This window comes from Oncorhynchus tshawytscha, linkage group LG05, assembly GCF_018296145.1.
Source record: "Oncorhynchus tshawytscha isolate Ot180627B linkage group LG05, Otsh_v2.0, whole genome shotgun sequence".
Classification (NCBI taxonomy): Eukaryota; Metazoa; Chordata; class Actinopteri; order Salmoniformes; family Salmonidae; genus Oncorhynchus; species Oncorhynchus tshawytscha.
This window is the reverse complement of record NC_056433.1, coordinates 38441888-38458251: the sequence shown is the minus strand read 5'-3', so window position 1 is coordinate 38458251 and position 16364 is coordinate 38441888. Positions and strand designations below refer to the sequence as shown.

The 16364-nt window shown below is 44.2% G+C and overlaps 1 protein-coding gene across 1 annotated transcript in view; it reads left to right on the top strand.

Moving 5' to 3' along the window:
• The window catches only part of LOC112232973 (A-kinase anchor protein 12-like), a 53104-nt gene extending 42838 nt beyond the window's left edge, over positions 1-10266 (top strand). Inside the window, exons 3-4 of the mRNA XM_024400315.1 lie at positions 1387-6123; positions 9297-10266. Of these exons, the coding sequence (XP_024256083.1) occupies positions 1387-6098 (4712 nt within the window). The 3' untranslated portion in view covers positions 6099-6123; positions 9297-10266. The remainder of the gene's footprint in view (positions 1-1386; positions 6124-9296) is intronic.
• Positions 10267-16364: the final 6098 nt, after the last annotated feature.

The following is a 16364-nucleotide window of genomic DNA, read 5'->3' as shown; positions in this document are numbered from 1 at the left end:
GCCAAGACCTCAGAAAAAATTGTAGACCTCCACAAGTCTGGTTCATCCTTGGGAGAAATTTCCAAATGCCTGAAGGTACCTCATTCATCTGCACAAACAATAGTACGAAAGTATAAACACCATGGGACCACGCAGCCGTCATACCGCTCAGGAAGGAGACACGTTCTGTCTCCTAGAGATGAACATACTTTGTTGCGAAAAGTGCAAATCAATCCCAGAACAACAGCAAAGGACCTTGTGAAGATGCTGGATGAATTAGGTACAAAATAATCTATATCCACAGTAAAACGAGTCCTATATCAACATAACCTGAAAGGCCGCTCAGCAAGGAAGATGCCACTGCTCCAAAACCACCATAAATAGCCAGACTACTGTTTGCAACTGCATTTTGCGAGAAATGTCCTCTGGTCTGATGAAACAAAAATAGAACTGTTTGGCCATAATGACCATCATTATGTTTGGAGGAAAAAGGGGGAGGCTTGCAAGCCGAAGAACACCATCCCAACCGTGAAGAACAGGTGTGGCAGCATCATGTTGTGGAGGTGCTTTGCTGCAGGAGGAACTGGTGCACTTCACAAAATAGATGGCATCACGAGGCAGGAAAATTACGTGGCTATATTGACGCAACATTTCAAGACATCAGTCAGGAAGTTAAAGCTTGGTCGTAAAATGCGTCTTCCAAATGGACAATGGCCCCAAGAATGCTTCCAAAGTTGTGGCAAAATGGCTTAAGGACAACAAAGTCAAGGTATTGGAGAGGCCATCACAAAGCCCTGACCTCAACCCTATAGAAAATGTGTGGGCAGAACTGAATGTTTGTGTGTGAGCATTGAGGCCTACAAACCTGACTCAGTTACACTAGCTCTGTCAGGAGGAATGGGCCAACATTCACCCAACTTATTGTGGGAAGCTTGTGCAAGGCTACCTGAAATGTTTGACCCAAGTAATACAATTTAAAGGCAATGCTACCAAATACTAATTGAGTGTATGTAAACTTCTGACCCACTGGGAATGTTGAAATAAATAATTTTCTACTATTATTCTTGACATTTCATATTCTTAAAATAAAGTGGTGATCCTAACTTACCTAAAACAGGGAATTGTTACTAGGATTAAATGTCAGGAATTGTGAAAAACTGAAAGTTGAAATGTATTTGGCGGGTGTATGTATTTGGTAGGTGTATGTAATTCCGACTTCAAGTGTACATTATATCAGTTTTATATTTTTATTGTTTTCTACCCATTTTCCTTCTGCCCTGACAGTCTTGTTTCTAGTCTGGTTCCACCCTATGTGCCCGTGTGAGAGAAAGAGTGCCTGCTGGTTTTTGTTTGTGGGAATGTGTATTACCTCAACCTAAAGATGAATACTTATCTCTGTCATTTCAGTTGATGGCGTGTCCGTGTCTCGGAAGGAGGAGGTTCTTGAGACAATGGACTCCCTCCAGGCTGTGGTGGCCTCTCAGGTGAACAGAGAGGAGGAGGAGAATGAGTCTCCTGATGCCAACAACATCACCAGGCCTGAAGAGAAGGTTGTTGAGGAGAAACCGGACGAGGCCAATGAGGTGGGCTTCAAGAAGATCTTCAATTTCATCGGCTTCAAGTTCACTCTGAAGAAGGACAAGAATGAGAAGACTGACCCGGTGCAGATGCTGAAGTTGATGGACAAGGAAGTGGAAGGAGGGACTAAGGGGTCTGAGGAAACTAAGGAGGAAGCCGCCACTGCAGAGGAGGGGAAGGCAGCTGAGCCAGAGACCGCCACTGGTGAGGCTGACTTCTCTGAAACCACAACTGAGGCTGCAACTTCAGTGGATTCCCCATCTCAGACTGTGGATGGAGAGGCTACAGAAAAAGAGCCCTCGGACCCAGCTGCAGCTGCAACTACCCCACGTGGCCAGGAGGCCCCCCTGTCCCCCTTCAGAAGGTTCTTTACACAGGGAATCTTCTCCAATCAGCGCAAGAAGGCAAGTATCAAAAGAGCCAAAGAGAAGGAACCAAAAGAGAAAGCTGCTGAGGAGAAGATAAAGGAGGGAGAGGAGAAAGCAGAGGATGGGGTGGAGGAGGAGCAAGAGAAAGCAAAGGAAGAGGTGAAGGAGGTGGAGCCAGTGACAACACCAGAAACTAAGACACCTGAAGTATCTGCGGAAGAGATCAAAGAGGAGATCCAAGCCGAATTTGCCAAGGAAACCTCAGAAGCTGCTGTTACTGATGACGCCAAACAAGTGGAGGAGAATGTTGAAGACGCTGTGGAATCAGACAAGGCCCCAGTTGAGGTCACCACCGAGGCTGAGCTTTTCTCATCCCAGAAGAAGGTCAAGGCCCAGGGTAGCCCACTGAAAAAGCTGTTTACTGGGTCTGGCCTGAAGAAGCTCTCTACCAAAAAACAGAAGAAAGACAAGAAAGATACGGAGACCAAGCTGACCGAGTCTGGGGAACAGGCGGCTGAACAGCTCCAGTCCTCTACAGAGTCGGCAGAGGTCCAGAAACCTGACAGTGGGGCATCATCTCCAGAGGAGTCTGGTGAGCATGCCATCGGGGTGGAAGCCACCCAGGCTGAGGCCAGCCAAGTGGCTGATGAGGAGGTAACAAGCTCAGACGAAGGGAAGAAGAAAGAAGGTATCATGCCCTGGTCCTCCTTCAAGAAGCTGGTGACACCCAAGAAACGAGTCAAGAGGCCCTCTGAGAGCGAGGACGAGGCAACTGTTGAGAAGGCCATGTCGGCCACCCTGTTCTCCACTGACAGTGCCGTGTTTGTGGAGAAAAAGAAAGAGGAGCCGGAACTCCCTGAAGAGGAGCCAAAAGCCGAAACCACAGAGGACCTGGAGGGCACCACAGAGGACCCCAAAAAGATGAAGATGGACACCTCACTCTCCTGGGAGGCCCTGATGTGTATGGGTGGAAACAAGAAGAGGACCAGGAAGACCTCTGACTCTGAAGATGAGGAGACCAAAATCGAAGAGGAGGCACCACCAACTGGGGAAGAGCAGGTTAAGACAGCAGTCTCTCCTTTTGGCAGCTCTGGAGAGGCAGATCAGGAAAACACAGTGTCATCCCCCGAACGATCCACTAGCCCCGCCGCAGGAGACTCCACATGGGATACTCTCAAGCGTCTTGTCAGCCATAGAAAGAAGCCCAAAAACGAGGAGAGGACAGATGAATCTGGTGGTGAACAGGTAATCTCAGACAGTGAAATTCCCAAAGAAGATTCCTCCTTCTCTCTGAGGAAACTCATTCCCGGACGCAGAAAGAAGAAGCTGCTTTCCTCCAATCTGGGGTCTGGCGAGGAAGATTCCGACACACCAGCCGTGGTCCCTCTCTCAGAGTACGACAACGAGCACACCGAGAGTAAAGAAGAGGCTGAAGCCGAAATGACAGTGGAGACAAAGGACTCTGAGGAAGCAGCACCAATCACTCAGGTCCAATTGTCCATTGAAGAGAGATCCCCCTCTTGGATCTCAGCCACGGCTGTCATGGAAAACCTCCAGGAGATCCCACATGATCAGCTGAGTGACATCCCAGAAGAGGGTGCCGCCACCCCCAAATCTGCTGACACCACCATCGCAGAGGACATTGCAGAACAGACCTTAGAGGCAGTTCCATGCCAAGAGCAGGAACCTGAGTTATCTGTTGCTGAGGTGACTGCAAATTCTGATGCCAAGAACATTTTAGAGCTGATCCCAGAAACAGTCACTTGCCAGGAGCCTGAGCTGTCTGTTTCCGAGGTAACTGAAGAGATGATCCCAGCCACGTATGGCGAAACCACCCCTCTGCCCAATGAGCCTGAGACAGAGTCTTTGGAGGTCCCGCAGGAGGCTGTGGAGCTGCTCAGTGATCTTCCAAGCCTGACTTTTATGGAAATCATAGAGATCCAACTGGAGGAGGCTGCTTCCATCCCAGAACCCACACCGCCGATCAAGTTCACCGAAACCAAATCAAAGGTTGTCTTGATGGAGCATGAAGAAATTGAGGGTTCTGCCATCTACACTGACCTGGGCACCAAGGAGATCACCAAGGTGGCTGTGGAGAAGCTTGTAATTCCCACCATGGAATGTCTACCTGAGATCAGCAATGGTCTGTCCGCTGAGATGCCGGTAGAAGATAAGGCTTATCCAACTGAGGCGGCTGACGCTAATGAAGACCCAGTATTCAAGGCTCAAGTGGAGCAGGTCGAAAGCATATTCCTGGAGCCGCCACTAGAGAAAACTATTGAAGACATCCCAGATCCTTATATAGCCACTGAGGGTAAAGAGCATGAAGATGAAAAGGTCGCCACGATCAATAATATCAAGATGGAGGTTGAAATTGTTGAGGCCCCTGCGGTGAATGAGAACATCGTGGACCCCATTGTACCAACTGTCGAAGACTCCATTGCCGCTAATATTGTGGATGGCTCTGAGGCACCTGTCATTGAGGTCAAAAGTAAAGAAGAGATGGCAGCTGTCGAAGAGATTGCTGCTGTAGAAGAGGTGAATGAGCCTGCTGCCCAAGAAATGGTCACTTCACTAACTGATGCCAACCAGCTCACAGTCACTGAAGTGTGCGATGCAGCCATTGTTGCCCCTGCTTTAGAGTTTGCCATTGTAAAGGAGACCACGTACCTCGTCTGCCCACTGTCTGAGTCCTTGGAAACCCAGAAAGTGGAGGTCACAGAGGCTGTGGCAGTGGAAAAGCTCTCAGTGGCAGTTGCAGGGCCCGCTGGCGATGACCAAATTCAAGTGCAGGTGACTGAGGTTGGCATTACAGAGGCTGAAGAGACAAAGGAGGCAGAGGCCATGGAGGAGCCGGGCTTGGTCATCGCTCAGGTGGTTATCCAGAGTACTGTGGAGAAAGTGTCTGAAGCAGAGTTTGAACCCAAAGCACCTGCCTCTGCCACTGCTACCATCACAACTGAAGATGCACTACCAGTCCAGGCGGTAGCAACAATAGAGAAAGAGATTGAACTAGTAGCAGAGGAGAAACCTGTCATTGCTGAAACACCTGTAGTCCAAGTTGAGGAACCAGCACCAGAAACCCCAGCAGAGGTGTCTACTACTCCAGAGGTACCAGCCGAGGCTGAAAAACCACCAAAGGAAGTCCACGAGGCTGTCCAGGTCATTGAGACCATTCCAGTCACAATTGAAATCACAAAGAGTATCATGGAAGAGGTTACCAAGGAGGTGGAGTATGTTCTCAAAGAGGAAGTAGAGGAAATTAAACATGAAGTGGAATTAAAGCAAGCAATGGAGGTCAATGTAAGTGTGGAGAAAGTTGTAGAGGTTGAAGTTGTAACAGAGGTGGAACAGACAGAGAGTGCGACAGATAGAAAGGGAGAGGAGGAGATCAAAGAGGTAGAGGGCAACATTGAGGCATTAGAGGTTCAGGAAGTTCCGCAATCTGAGGTAGAGGAAGTAGTTAAAGAATTCCAACTTGAGGTTCAACAAGCTGAGGTAATAACGGTGGTTCAGGAAGTGATAGCAGAGGTTCCCACTCCAGAGACAGCTGAAGAGAAGTCAGAAGCAATGATTGTGACAGAAGAGACCCCAGTCCCAGATGCCCCCACAGAGACTGCTGAAGCCCCAGCCCAGGCAGAGGGGACAACTGCAGAGGTCGTAGTCCCACAGACCACACAGGTGGTCATACAGGCAACAGAGATCATTGAAGAGGCAGAGGAGGAAATCATGGTGGAGGTGGTAGAAAAAGATGCCATTGTAAGCTCACCAGAGACAAAGGAAGCTCCGGCCAAAGAAGACACAACAGACCCTGAACAAACGCCAGACACCCCCACCCCTGAACCCACACCAGATACCCCCGCCCCTGCTCCAACTGTTGCCGATGTTGTCGAAACAAACATGAAAGACGACAGTGCCGCAGTTCAGGGACAGGTATCGGATGGCCCCCAGACAGCACTGGAAGAGCATCAAATGTATGATTCAATAGAGGCTGTGGCTGCCATCCAAGATGCCCCCGTTAGCAGCATGGAAGAGGAGGTTGCTGTTGCCATGGCTGTGACAGTTGCCAGCCCAGCGGAGGCAGCGGCAGAGAAGGCGACGTCGGTGAAGTGTGCAGAGGTGATGGTGCAGGTGATTGAGGAGGTGGTGAAGGAGATCAAACCTGTCTCCTAAAAGCTTACAGCAGCATCGTGAGCAGGTGAGCAGTCTATATTATACAATTCCCTGTTTTAAGCAATGAGTGGATGTTGTCAAAGAGTTCCAAAAATATTTCCCCATAATTACTGTAAATGCATTTAGTTAATGTTAGTCATCTGATCATACCCTCTGCCTTGTCTTCTACCACAAGAAAGTGAAAGAAAGCGTTTTCTTGTGTTTTACCAAGGTATCAATTCTAGATATGTTATTATGGTTATTTTATTCCACTAGCAAAGAAAGAGTGATAGAAAAGAGTACCCACATTTATTTTGTTGTTTCCAGAATTCCTTTGTCGGGTATCACACAATATTCTCATGGTGGCCTTTTAACAATAACAATGGGCCCTATTTTTATTAGGGGGAAGGGAGAGTGAGAGAGAGAGCGAGAGATGTAATCTACAATATATCCCAAAAAACATTCTCCACTCAGACACATGAGTCATAAAGTTATTCTGTTTTGAACTACTCTGAGTGCTCAAAGTATAACATCTTAGAAAGATCTATTAGAAGAAAATTCAATCACTGAATGGACTTTTCTAGGTAACTCAATTGCCTAATTGCTATCCACGGGATGGGAGATGGAGACCAGTTCCCTTTCAGTCAGCACTCTCGGTACAACACAACTTTGGGGAGTCAGACTCTCGCGACTTTGACAAGTATAAGCGTTAGGCTCAGATTCATTAGTAGAATTTTCCCACTCTTCACCTCGATGTGAGCAATAACGTTCACGCTACTAAAAACTACATTTTTGGGAACACAAGACTATCTAACTTTGCGCCATCCAAACTAGCCATCCAAAAAGTATTGTGTTTCCCACATGTGATTTCAATCATTCATGTCCCTCCTCCACATTCAGACAGTTGTCTTCCGTGTCTTGGTGCATAAACTGAAATTAGGTGAACTATTGAAATTTTTGCAACTAGGAAATGGCAGAGCGATTTCTGCATAGTGCATCCTTCAGGGATGGTTCTTCTGTCGGAGGCCCAGAACGACTGGTACAGTCAATATTCTGAAAAGGGAAGGGTCTACGTTCCATTCTAGACCTTCGTACCCTAAACAAGCAACTCAGGGTTTGCACATTCAGGATGCTCACAAACCAGAGGCTGTTATGGTCCATGCGTCCCGGCGATTGGTTCACCACAATCAACCTGAAGGAGGCATATTTTAATGTGCCCATGTACCCCAGTCACAGGAAATGTTGGAGGTTCCATTATGAGGCAATAGCCTACGGGTTTTTGGTCCTGTTGTGTGGTCTGTTCCTCTCGCTTCGTGCCTTTTTAAAGGTAGTGGAGGCAACTCTGGCACCCATGAGGGGCCAGGGGCTGAGTGTGTTGGCCTATCTGGACGATTGGCTGATAGCAGCAGAGTCAAGGGAACAAGCGATGTTGCACACATCCAGGCTAGTGTTCCATATTCAGTCTCTAGGTTTTATTGTAAACCAGAAAAAGAGCTGTCGGACCCCATTGCAGTGCATTCTGTTCCTGGGTCTCGAGTTAGACTTGCACGTGAATCACAATTTTTATATCCATGCAGAGGCCTTCCTCACCTGGCATAATACAGGTATGGAAGGCTCTTAGAGATTTACCCAGAAAGACTCACAGCTGTAATCTTTGCCAAAGGGGATTCTAACATGTAATGACTTAGGGGGTTGAATACTTATCTAATCAAGACGTGTTTTTTTGTGTTTTTTTAATCTTCTACAAATGTTACAATTTTTCTAAGGGGTGTGATTACTTTCGGAATGCACTGGAGCATCAGCAAATCAACATAATTTAGTTGAGAGGGCCGGGCCCAGACTATTCAGTCTGCAAGGACACCCTGCATTAGAGGGCTGTATGTGTATAAGTGACAGGCGTTTGAGCTCTGGTGCCAAGATAAAGGACTTGTTCATTTTCAGTTCTTTGTGAGAGACATTCTAGTGTTCCTACAGGAGCTTTTCGACCAGGGTCGGGCATTCTCCACACTGTGGGCCCAACCCCTGGTTGTTAGGTTCCTTAAAGGTGTGTGCTGTCTGTCAACATGGGATTTGGCTATGGTTTTGGAGGCGCCCTTTGAGACTCTGGAGTCGGTGGATCTTAAGATTCTCTCCTACATGACATTTCAGCTCATGGCTTTGGCCTCAGCTAAACGTGTTGGGGACCTGCATGCGTCACCCATATACCCTTCCTGTACTCAGTTCGCCCCTGGCAACGGTAAGAGGACGTTGCATCCGAATGCTGCCTTCTTCCTGAAAGTCATGGTTATGTCCCACAGGTCTTTAGATTGAGCAATTTCCCTTTGCTTCTGAAGAGCAACAGAGGTCACATGCCCTGTGTCCAGTACGAGTTTGCGCACGTACATTGAGCGGACCTGGGATTTCCCGTTAGGTGACCAGCTTTTTTTCTGTTTTACCAGCTCACGGCAGGGCACTCTCTAAGCGTCTCTCCCACTGTATTGTGGAGGCTATCTCCCTGGCAAATAGCAGAAAGGGCCAAGGGTTACATAGCGGTGTTTCGCGCCCACTCCACCAGGTGTCTGGCAGCGTCTTGGACATTATTTAAAGGGTTGACTGTAGGGCATATTTGTGCTGAGGCGAGCATCACCACTCACATTTGTGAGGTTTTATCGCTTGGATGTCACTGCTCCCAGCATAGCCCACAGCATGTATACAGCTAGGACAGGAGAGGGTCATTAGGCAGCGTGTCCCATGTGCACAATACCCAACTACTGCCTCTTGAGGGGTGGAGGTCTGGGTGGTCTGCCATGGACCATATCATTTGGTATCCGTTGGGGCCAGCTTGGGGCGGGATTCTAGTTCCCCATAATTGTGTTGTACCACGAGTACTGACTGAAAGGGAACGTAATGTTATGAATATAACTACTGTTCCCTGAAGGAGGGAAATGAGGTACAACACCTGTTTGGCCCCGCACCGCCCGTTCCTAGGCTCTGTGAAGTGCAGTACTGAATTGAAGGAATTAATCCGAGCATCACGCTTATCACCTGTGTGTTTTTTTTTATCACCCATGATTTTTGGCCTGATTATTGTTCTTCAATCGAAGTCGCTAGAGTGCAACTGCCCATAGTTGTGTTGAACCTTGTTTCCCACCTTCAGGGAACAGTAGTTATAGTTATAACGTGTGTTTCCGAGGATAATGGTATCCATTTACTAATAACATGTATTTCTCTCTACCCCAGCTGTAGATGCAAGATGGTTGACTGGAAGACCGACTGTCCTGACCAGGAAGGGAGTGATAGTGAAAAAGGGAGCGAGAGAATGCTCTATGGAGAAACACACTGAGACTCAGCTCCAACCCACCCTGCCCAGAGTGACTGAGCAACGACTTCACCCCTCTCCTTCCCCCCTGCCCCCTTCACCCCCTGCCCTGCAGCACCAGCCCCTTCACACAGAGGTGACCCCTCTCCACCCCTGGGGTGAAGCATCAATCCCCCTAAACACACACCAAGCCACTGTCCTAGTCCCACACATCTGAAGCTTCCCACCCTGCTGATAATCAATGTGATGTACGCTTCCTGTCTTGATGAGCTTCCATCGCCCTTGCTGCAACTCGGGAGTATTCTGTCCCCTGGAGAGTGTGGTGTGTGTCTGTGTGTGTCTGTGTGTGTCTGTGCGTGTGCGTGTGTGTGTGTGTGTGCGTGTGCGTGTGTGTGTGTGTGTGTGTGCAAAGTGAGTTTGAGAAAGTGTGTGTGTGTGGTCTTAGAGTTGGAGGATTATTATCTTGTTTATTATATTTATATTTTGTGAGTATTTTCTCATTCTCCCCATCCTTTATCTTTTCTATTTCTGATTGTATAGAATATGTGCCCTATTTTCTCATGTATATGTAAGACAATGTCTGGATTATGCAGAAATTCTACCTTAACAATGGTACAGATGTGATTTCAATGGCAGGGTCCTGTATCATTGATTACAGAGGATGACTTAATGTGAATAGACAGGGCGTGAGGTGAAAGCCAATAGAAGTGCAACAATCTTAAACTTTAACCTTTGACATTGTACTTACCTTCAGCTTTCAGCCTGACAATATATTTTCTGCTCCTACTGTAGATAAAACATACTTCACTGGCTGACTGACTGTGAAAAAAGTATTGTTACTTTCTGAAATATATGGTGTGTAGAAATACAATAAAACACTATAATACACTACAATGCAAATTTTGCTGAGATAACAAGGCCTAGGAGGATATAAAGTTGCATAATGGTAAAGGCCACGTACTCTCATGCAATGCCATGCCAATTGGCCACATAGTGGCGCTATAACAAGCAATTGAAAAGGGAAATGCCCCTCACCCCATGTGACCTAAAGTCCTGAAATTCAGTACATAGGTCCCTCCCCTCACAAGGAACAAATTTGCCTCAACAACACATAATGGTCTCCATGATGAATTATTCGCTATTTTTAATTTTGTGGAAAAACACTCGATACTCCTCTGACACTGAATGACCGATCTCCACAGAACTTGGTACATGGCATCTACGAACAAATTTAGGGAAAAACCAAGGCTAACAGTTCTTCGATGAAGGGTATCTATATTATTATGAAGGTAAGTTAATGTTTTCATTATGAAGATTGCATTTACACTGATTTGTATATCTAAATAACTAGGGTTTTGAAATGTCACCCTAAGGCTTGCTTGATACAGTGTACAGTAGTACGCCAATAGTTTTTGCAATAATGTGTTTTAAGAACAAGAATACTAATGCATGCGCTGTGTAGCGTTGATATAGTCCATCGGAAAGTTTATTTCTCAACAGGTTACATCTGACACAAACATTTCTAAACCATCTCGAGTGGCGCAGCGGTCTAAGGCACTGCATCTCAGTGCTAGAGGCATCACTACAGACACCTTGGTTTGAATCCAGGCTTTATCACAACTGGCTGTGATTGTGAGTCCCATAGGGCGGCGCACAATTGGCCCAGCGTCATCAAGGTTTGGCTGGTGTAGGCCATCATTGTAAATGAGATTTGTTCTTAACTGGCCACAACGGTGATCTTTTAAATGAGCAAAGTAGGCAATGCATCTGAAGTTATGTTAAACAACATTTTTAGCTATTTCAGTAATGTTTATATGAGGCGAAGTAGTGTGAAATTCTGTAATAAGCAAAATATAAATCAATGCGTTTTTTTCCTGGTGCCACACCAGTAATGCTTTCTTGGCCTTAAGTAACCAATGGAGTAAATTAGGCCAAATTTTACCAGAGCGAATATCGACAAAGGGTCTTGGAGTATGTGTTCATGTAGGATAACTTTTGCCTAGAGAGAATGAATGGTGATATACCATACATTTTCTTTGTTTGATGGCAATGTCAATAAATAACATAGTCATAACATAATAACATAGACCTTTGTTTCCAAGTATGCATGTAACAGTTAAACTGTTATGGTTGTTACTGTCATTCCAAAAGCATTACCAACATTTTCTATCTTCAGAGTGTTGCCAAGTATGGTACTATGTTGCAGAAAACAGGAAGGGAAGCACTGCTAAGGTAGGGTTTGGTCACATGAAGGTGCACTTTCGTAGAAGGGTACACTGGTAATCAAAAAGAAAGAAGGACCAGGGCACTCTTCATATAATTAATTAAAATGCCTTCATTTCTATGACATGCTCAAGGGAAACAAAGGTGAAAAACGACAACGCGTTTTGGCTGCGTGGCCTTCGCCAGGGAGTACAAAGATATGATAAAACCATGTCCTCTTTTGAACAGCTTTTTCCAATCAACCCTGATTTGAAGGGGGTGAGGTTACAGAATTCATTGAACAATACCTAGTAAGCAATACTATACTCATTAAAAAGTGAAATACTGTAGATATGTTATCAAAATGCAAATAAAGTCTAGAAGTATCAGAACCCATAGAAAGGTAGTTCTATCTTTGAATATAACTGGGTAAAGTAGCCGTGGCAATTTTAGCAATCTTGGTGGGGCAAACTCCCCAAAAAAGTTTTAGATGCATGCCAGCAAAGCCACTACACAGCACAACACTTGTCTGGCAGCGAAACAGTTAATTCAACATCATTTTTTGCCATTAAAAAAAACATAGTTGAAATGGCTGATTTGCTTAAACAAATGTGGTTTCTACTGACAATTGAGATGTACACACTTTGGCATAAGGGGACGATAAGAGGCAATCCGTAATTTTGATTAAGACATTAATTAAGGATTGGACCCTTTCAATTTCCACGTAAAATGACATACCCAAATCAACTGCCTGTAGCTCAGGACCTGAATCAAGGATATGCATATTTCTGATACTATTTGAAAGGAAAAACTTTCAAGTTTGTGGAAATGTGAAAAGTATGTAGGAGAATAACACATTAGATATGGTTCAAGATAAAACAAACAAAATAACATGTTTTCTTTGAAATGCAAAAAGAAGGCCATACATTAGGAATATGGGTGTAATTTAGATGTTGTCCAGAAGATGGCGGCAGTGTGTGTGCATCAGACTGATTCTACATAATATTTTTTTATCCCTGGTGTCCCTCAAGAGTTTGCCCAAATATACCCAAGTGTCTGAATTGGTCAATTGATAAATTCCCAAGTACGTAACTATAGAGAACATGCAAAAATATTATGGTAATACATTTTTTTAGATTACTCACTTCAAGCAATGTCATACATGATGGATCATTAGCTTCCCTACATAAAAGACACTAACATTCACACATCTAGATGTCCGGACGGGGTTAGTGTGGAGCCAGAGACAGCCGAATGGTCAGACTGAAGGATCCAGATCAGTTAGAACTCAAGTTTACTATTACTTATTTGATTTAACCTTTATTTTAGCAAGAGATGAGCATCAACCATTTTACGGATGAGCCCTGCATCAATACATCAAATAAACATATTATACAGAGTATGGGGAAGAACTAATTGAGCTATGCATAATGCAAACTCCTCTTCGACCAGTTTATTTTCAATGGAGAATGAATCCCGTTGCGCGTGGGCTTAGCACAATGGCCTTTACTCATACAAAGGGCCATCACATACTCATGTAAAGCCCAGCTCATTGGCTAACTAGTTATGTTTCAAAGCGATCGGTGGTCATTGGACCAAGATACAGTCAATCAAGTGAACACTGCCTGTCTTATTGGTGCGTAATGTCTGTCCTTCATGGGCTAAAAGAGGTGTTGTGTAGCCAATACTTAATGTAGAATGGTGAAACAAAGTTTGGTTGCCTTCTAGAGTGTCTGAGGATTGCACAGTAATTGAACTTGACTGGGTAAAGCATGATATAGTGTTTATATTTCATCAATTGTTTTGATGGAAGTTGAGTCGGAATTCATGAGAAACGCTGTATACAACATGGATCATGATAGGATATAAAAATGTATTTTATCAAACAAAACTATGCTACATTTTATCTCGGGGACCCTCAGGATGACAAATCAGAGCAAGACTACTGAATGGAAGTACATGATTTACCTTCAGAGGTGAATGTAATCAAACCACTTGATAAGTGTTTTGTTGTTGTGCACTATCCTCAAACAATAGCATGGTATTTTTTCGCTGTAATAGCTACTGTAAATTGAACACTGCAGTCAGATCAGCAATAATTTAAGCGTCCTGCCCATACAATAATTGTCTTTGTCCCGGAAAGTTGGCTGTTGTTTACAATGTCAATTCTAGTCACATGATTGAATATTGATAAAAAACTGTCCCGATTTTGGGACACCGCTCCAGAGCGAGCTAGGACAGACGTAGTTAATATAGCTATATGTTTAGCACTTTTGAAGTTTAAAGCGTCAGAAATCAGAACATAGGCCGTTCTTACAGTATTCTCCCTGTACACCAAGTCAGAACCGTAGGACAAACACAGGAGGCATATGATGGTGAAAAGAAAATGAGCAGAAAATGAAAGCTCTTAAAATATTTGACATTTCTCTAAAACAAGCTACAGGCTACATGTGCACCACCAAGTCAGAACAGTCGGTTAAATTATGAGGGGGAAAAGGGACCACATTATTAGGGTGAGTCACATGGGCTACAAACAGCTTACTACACAACATACACTTAGTATTACTTTCCTAGCTACAGTATACATATCTCCCTGGCATATTACATAATTTATGCAGTAGCATACAATACATTTTTGAACTCCTCTTTTTGTGCTGTGCTCACTTGAACAGGAAGGTGGTGCAGCGGTCCTTCGTGGGCAAATTCTGTCATCAGTCTGGCATTCTCTGGATTTGTTTTTTTCAAGACAACTGGGAACTCTGGGTGGGGACGAGGTCAAATCATGACATTAGTTATCTTCAGTTTGAGACTTGGAATTCCAAGTTTTCCCAGTCAGAGCTAGTTTTTTCCCCCCAGAGTTCCCAGTTCTCTTGAACTCCAGTTGTTCCCAGTTGTTTTGAACACGGCAAAAGTCATGCTGGATTGACCAATGCTGAATGTTTAACCTTTTAAACTTGTAAAAGAGACCACTAAACCCAGACTTGGACCACACATCCACTCCACTGAATAGCAGGCCAGTGATTGTTTGCAATGCTTGCAGTTAGGCACTGATTCCTTCCAAATCACTCATTGTTGAATTTGCGATTTCCAAGTCTGTTGTGTAATGTTTATGGCCGATGCGCACTGATACTTTATCTATAATTTCTCTTCATATGACAAGTATTGATTAGCCAGTAGGTTGTCGACTTGATTCATGATGATGACTGCTAGCTTGCTAGCTAAGATTTTAAAATTATGTGGCCAATGACCTCCACCCTTCTTGGAAGGTTACTTCTAATGTAACTCTATGGCAGCTTGAATTTTCGAGCTCTCCCTGTAGATTTTGCGGTGACGTAGTGTCCCCATGAGTGACAGAACACGGATCCAACCACGGCGCAACTAGAGAACATTACCAACCCCTAGGCTCTGTATTTTCCGCTGGCTGCCCCACCACCACAGAAAACACTGAGCTAGGCAGAAACACCTGCATTTGGTAGCTGCCTTACTCAAGAAAGCAAAAAAGAGACCACGTTTGGATACGGCTTTATTAACTCAATTATTATTTTAAAAAATGTTGACATTGTCTGCAAACTTTTATTTTTGACACGTATTAATGCCAAAATAACATTTTTTAAAAACGGTAGGGCTTTTCCCTGAAAGACTTTTCCCTCACCACTGCAAAGTGGTAAGAACTGGCAGTGGTGTAAAGTACTTACCCCAAAAAACTACTTAAGTAGTGCTTTACAGATAACATATTTATTTATATTCTTCGCAACTTTTACTTCACTACATTGCTAAAGAAAATAATGTACTTTTTACTCCATACATTTTCCCAGACACCCAAAAGTACTCGTTACATTTTGTATGTTTAGCAGGAGAGGAAAATGTTCCAGTTCACACACTTGTCAAGACAACATGCCTACTGCCTCTGATCTGGCGGACTCACTAAACACAAATGCTTTGTTTGTAAATTATGTGTGAGTGTTGGATTGTGCCCCTGGGCCTCTGTACATTTAAAAAATAATACATTATTGTGCCATCAGGCTTTCTTAATATAAGCAATTTGAAATTATTTAAACTTTTAGTAAAGTATATTTTTGCAATTACATTTGATACTTAAGTAGATTTACAACTTTTGATACTTAAGTAGATTTAAAACCAAATACTTTTAGACTTTACTGGGTGACTCCTTTTTACTTTTTATATTAAGGTATCTTTACTTCTACTCAAATATGACAATTTGGTACTCTTCCACAACTGAGAATAGGAGAGCCATCTATTTTTATAGTATGCTAGATAACAGCAAACATGGGCCTCGGCAGTCTAAACATACCTGGAGGGCAATACAGCATTATGTCCACTAGGTGACGGCAAAGGGAACTCTCTCAACCCTATAGGAAAAGTGAGAAATCCATATCTTAATTTAAACTAGGACACTTAGTGGCCTGTAGTTTGTAAATCCCAAAACCTTCCCTTTGGTTTAGTTGTTTAAGACGGTCCCCTTTTCTAATTGAGGCCGGAACATGATCAATACCTAAAACTTGTAGGAAGGCATGGTTGCCATGGTGTAAGAATTTGTAGTGCCTTGCCATGGGGTAGTCTTCTATGCCTACCCTTATGGCGTACTTGTGTTCCATTAAGCAGTCTTGAAGGTGTCTCTTACTCATGGACGTTCAGTCCAACCGTTATAATTAAGTGCTGCGGGTGCACAGCGGAGCGGCTCTACGCCTCTTCTTAGAATGGTGCTTTGTCTTGCAAGATCACTTCATTATTAATGATATTCTTCATAACAAACCAAATTTAATAGC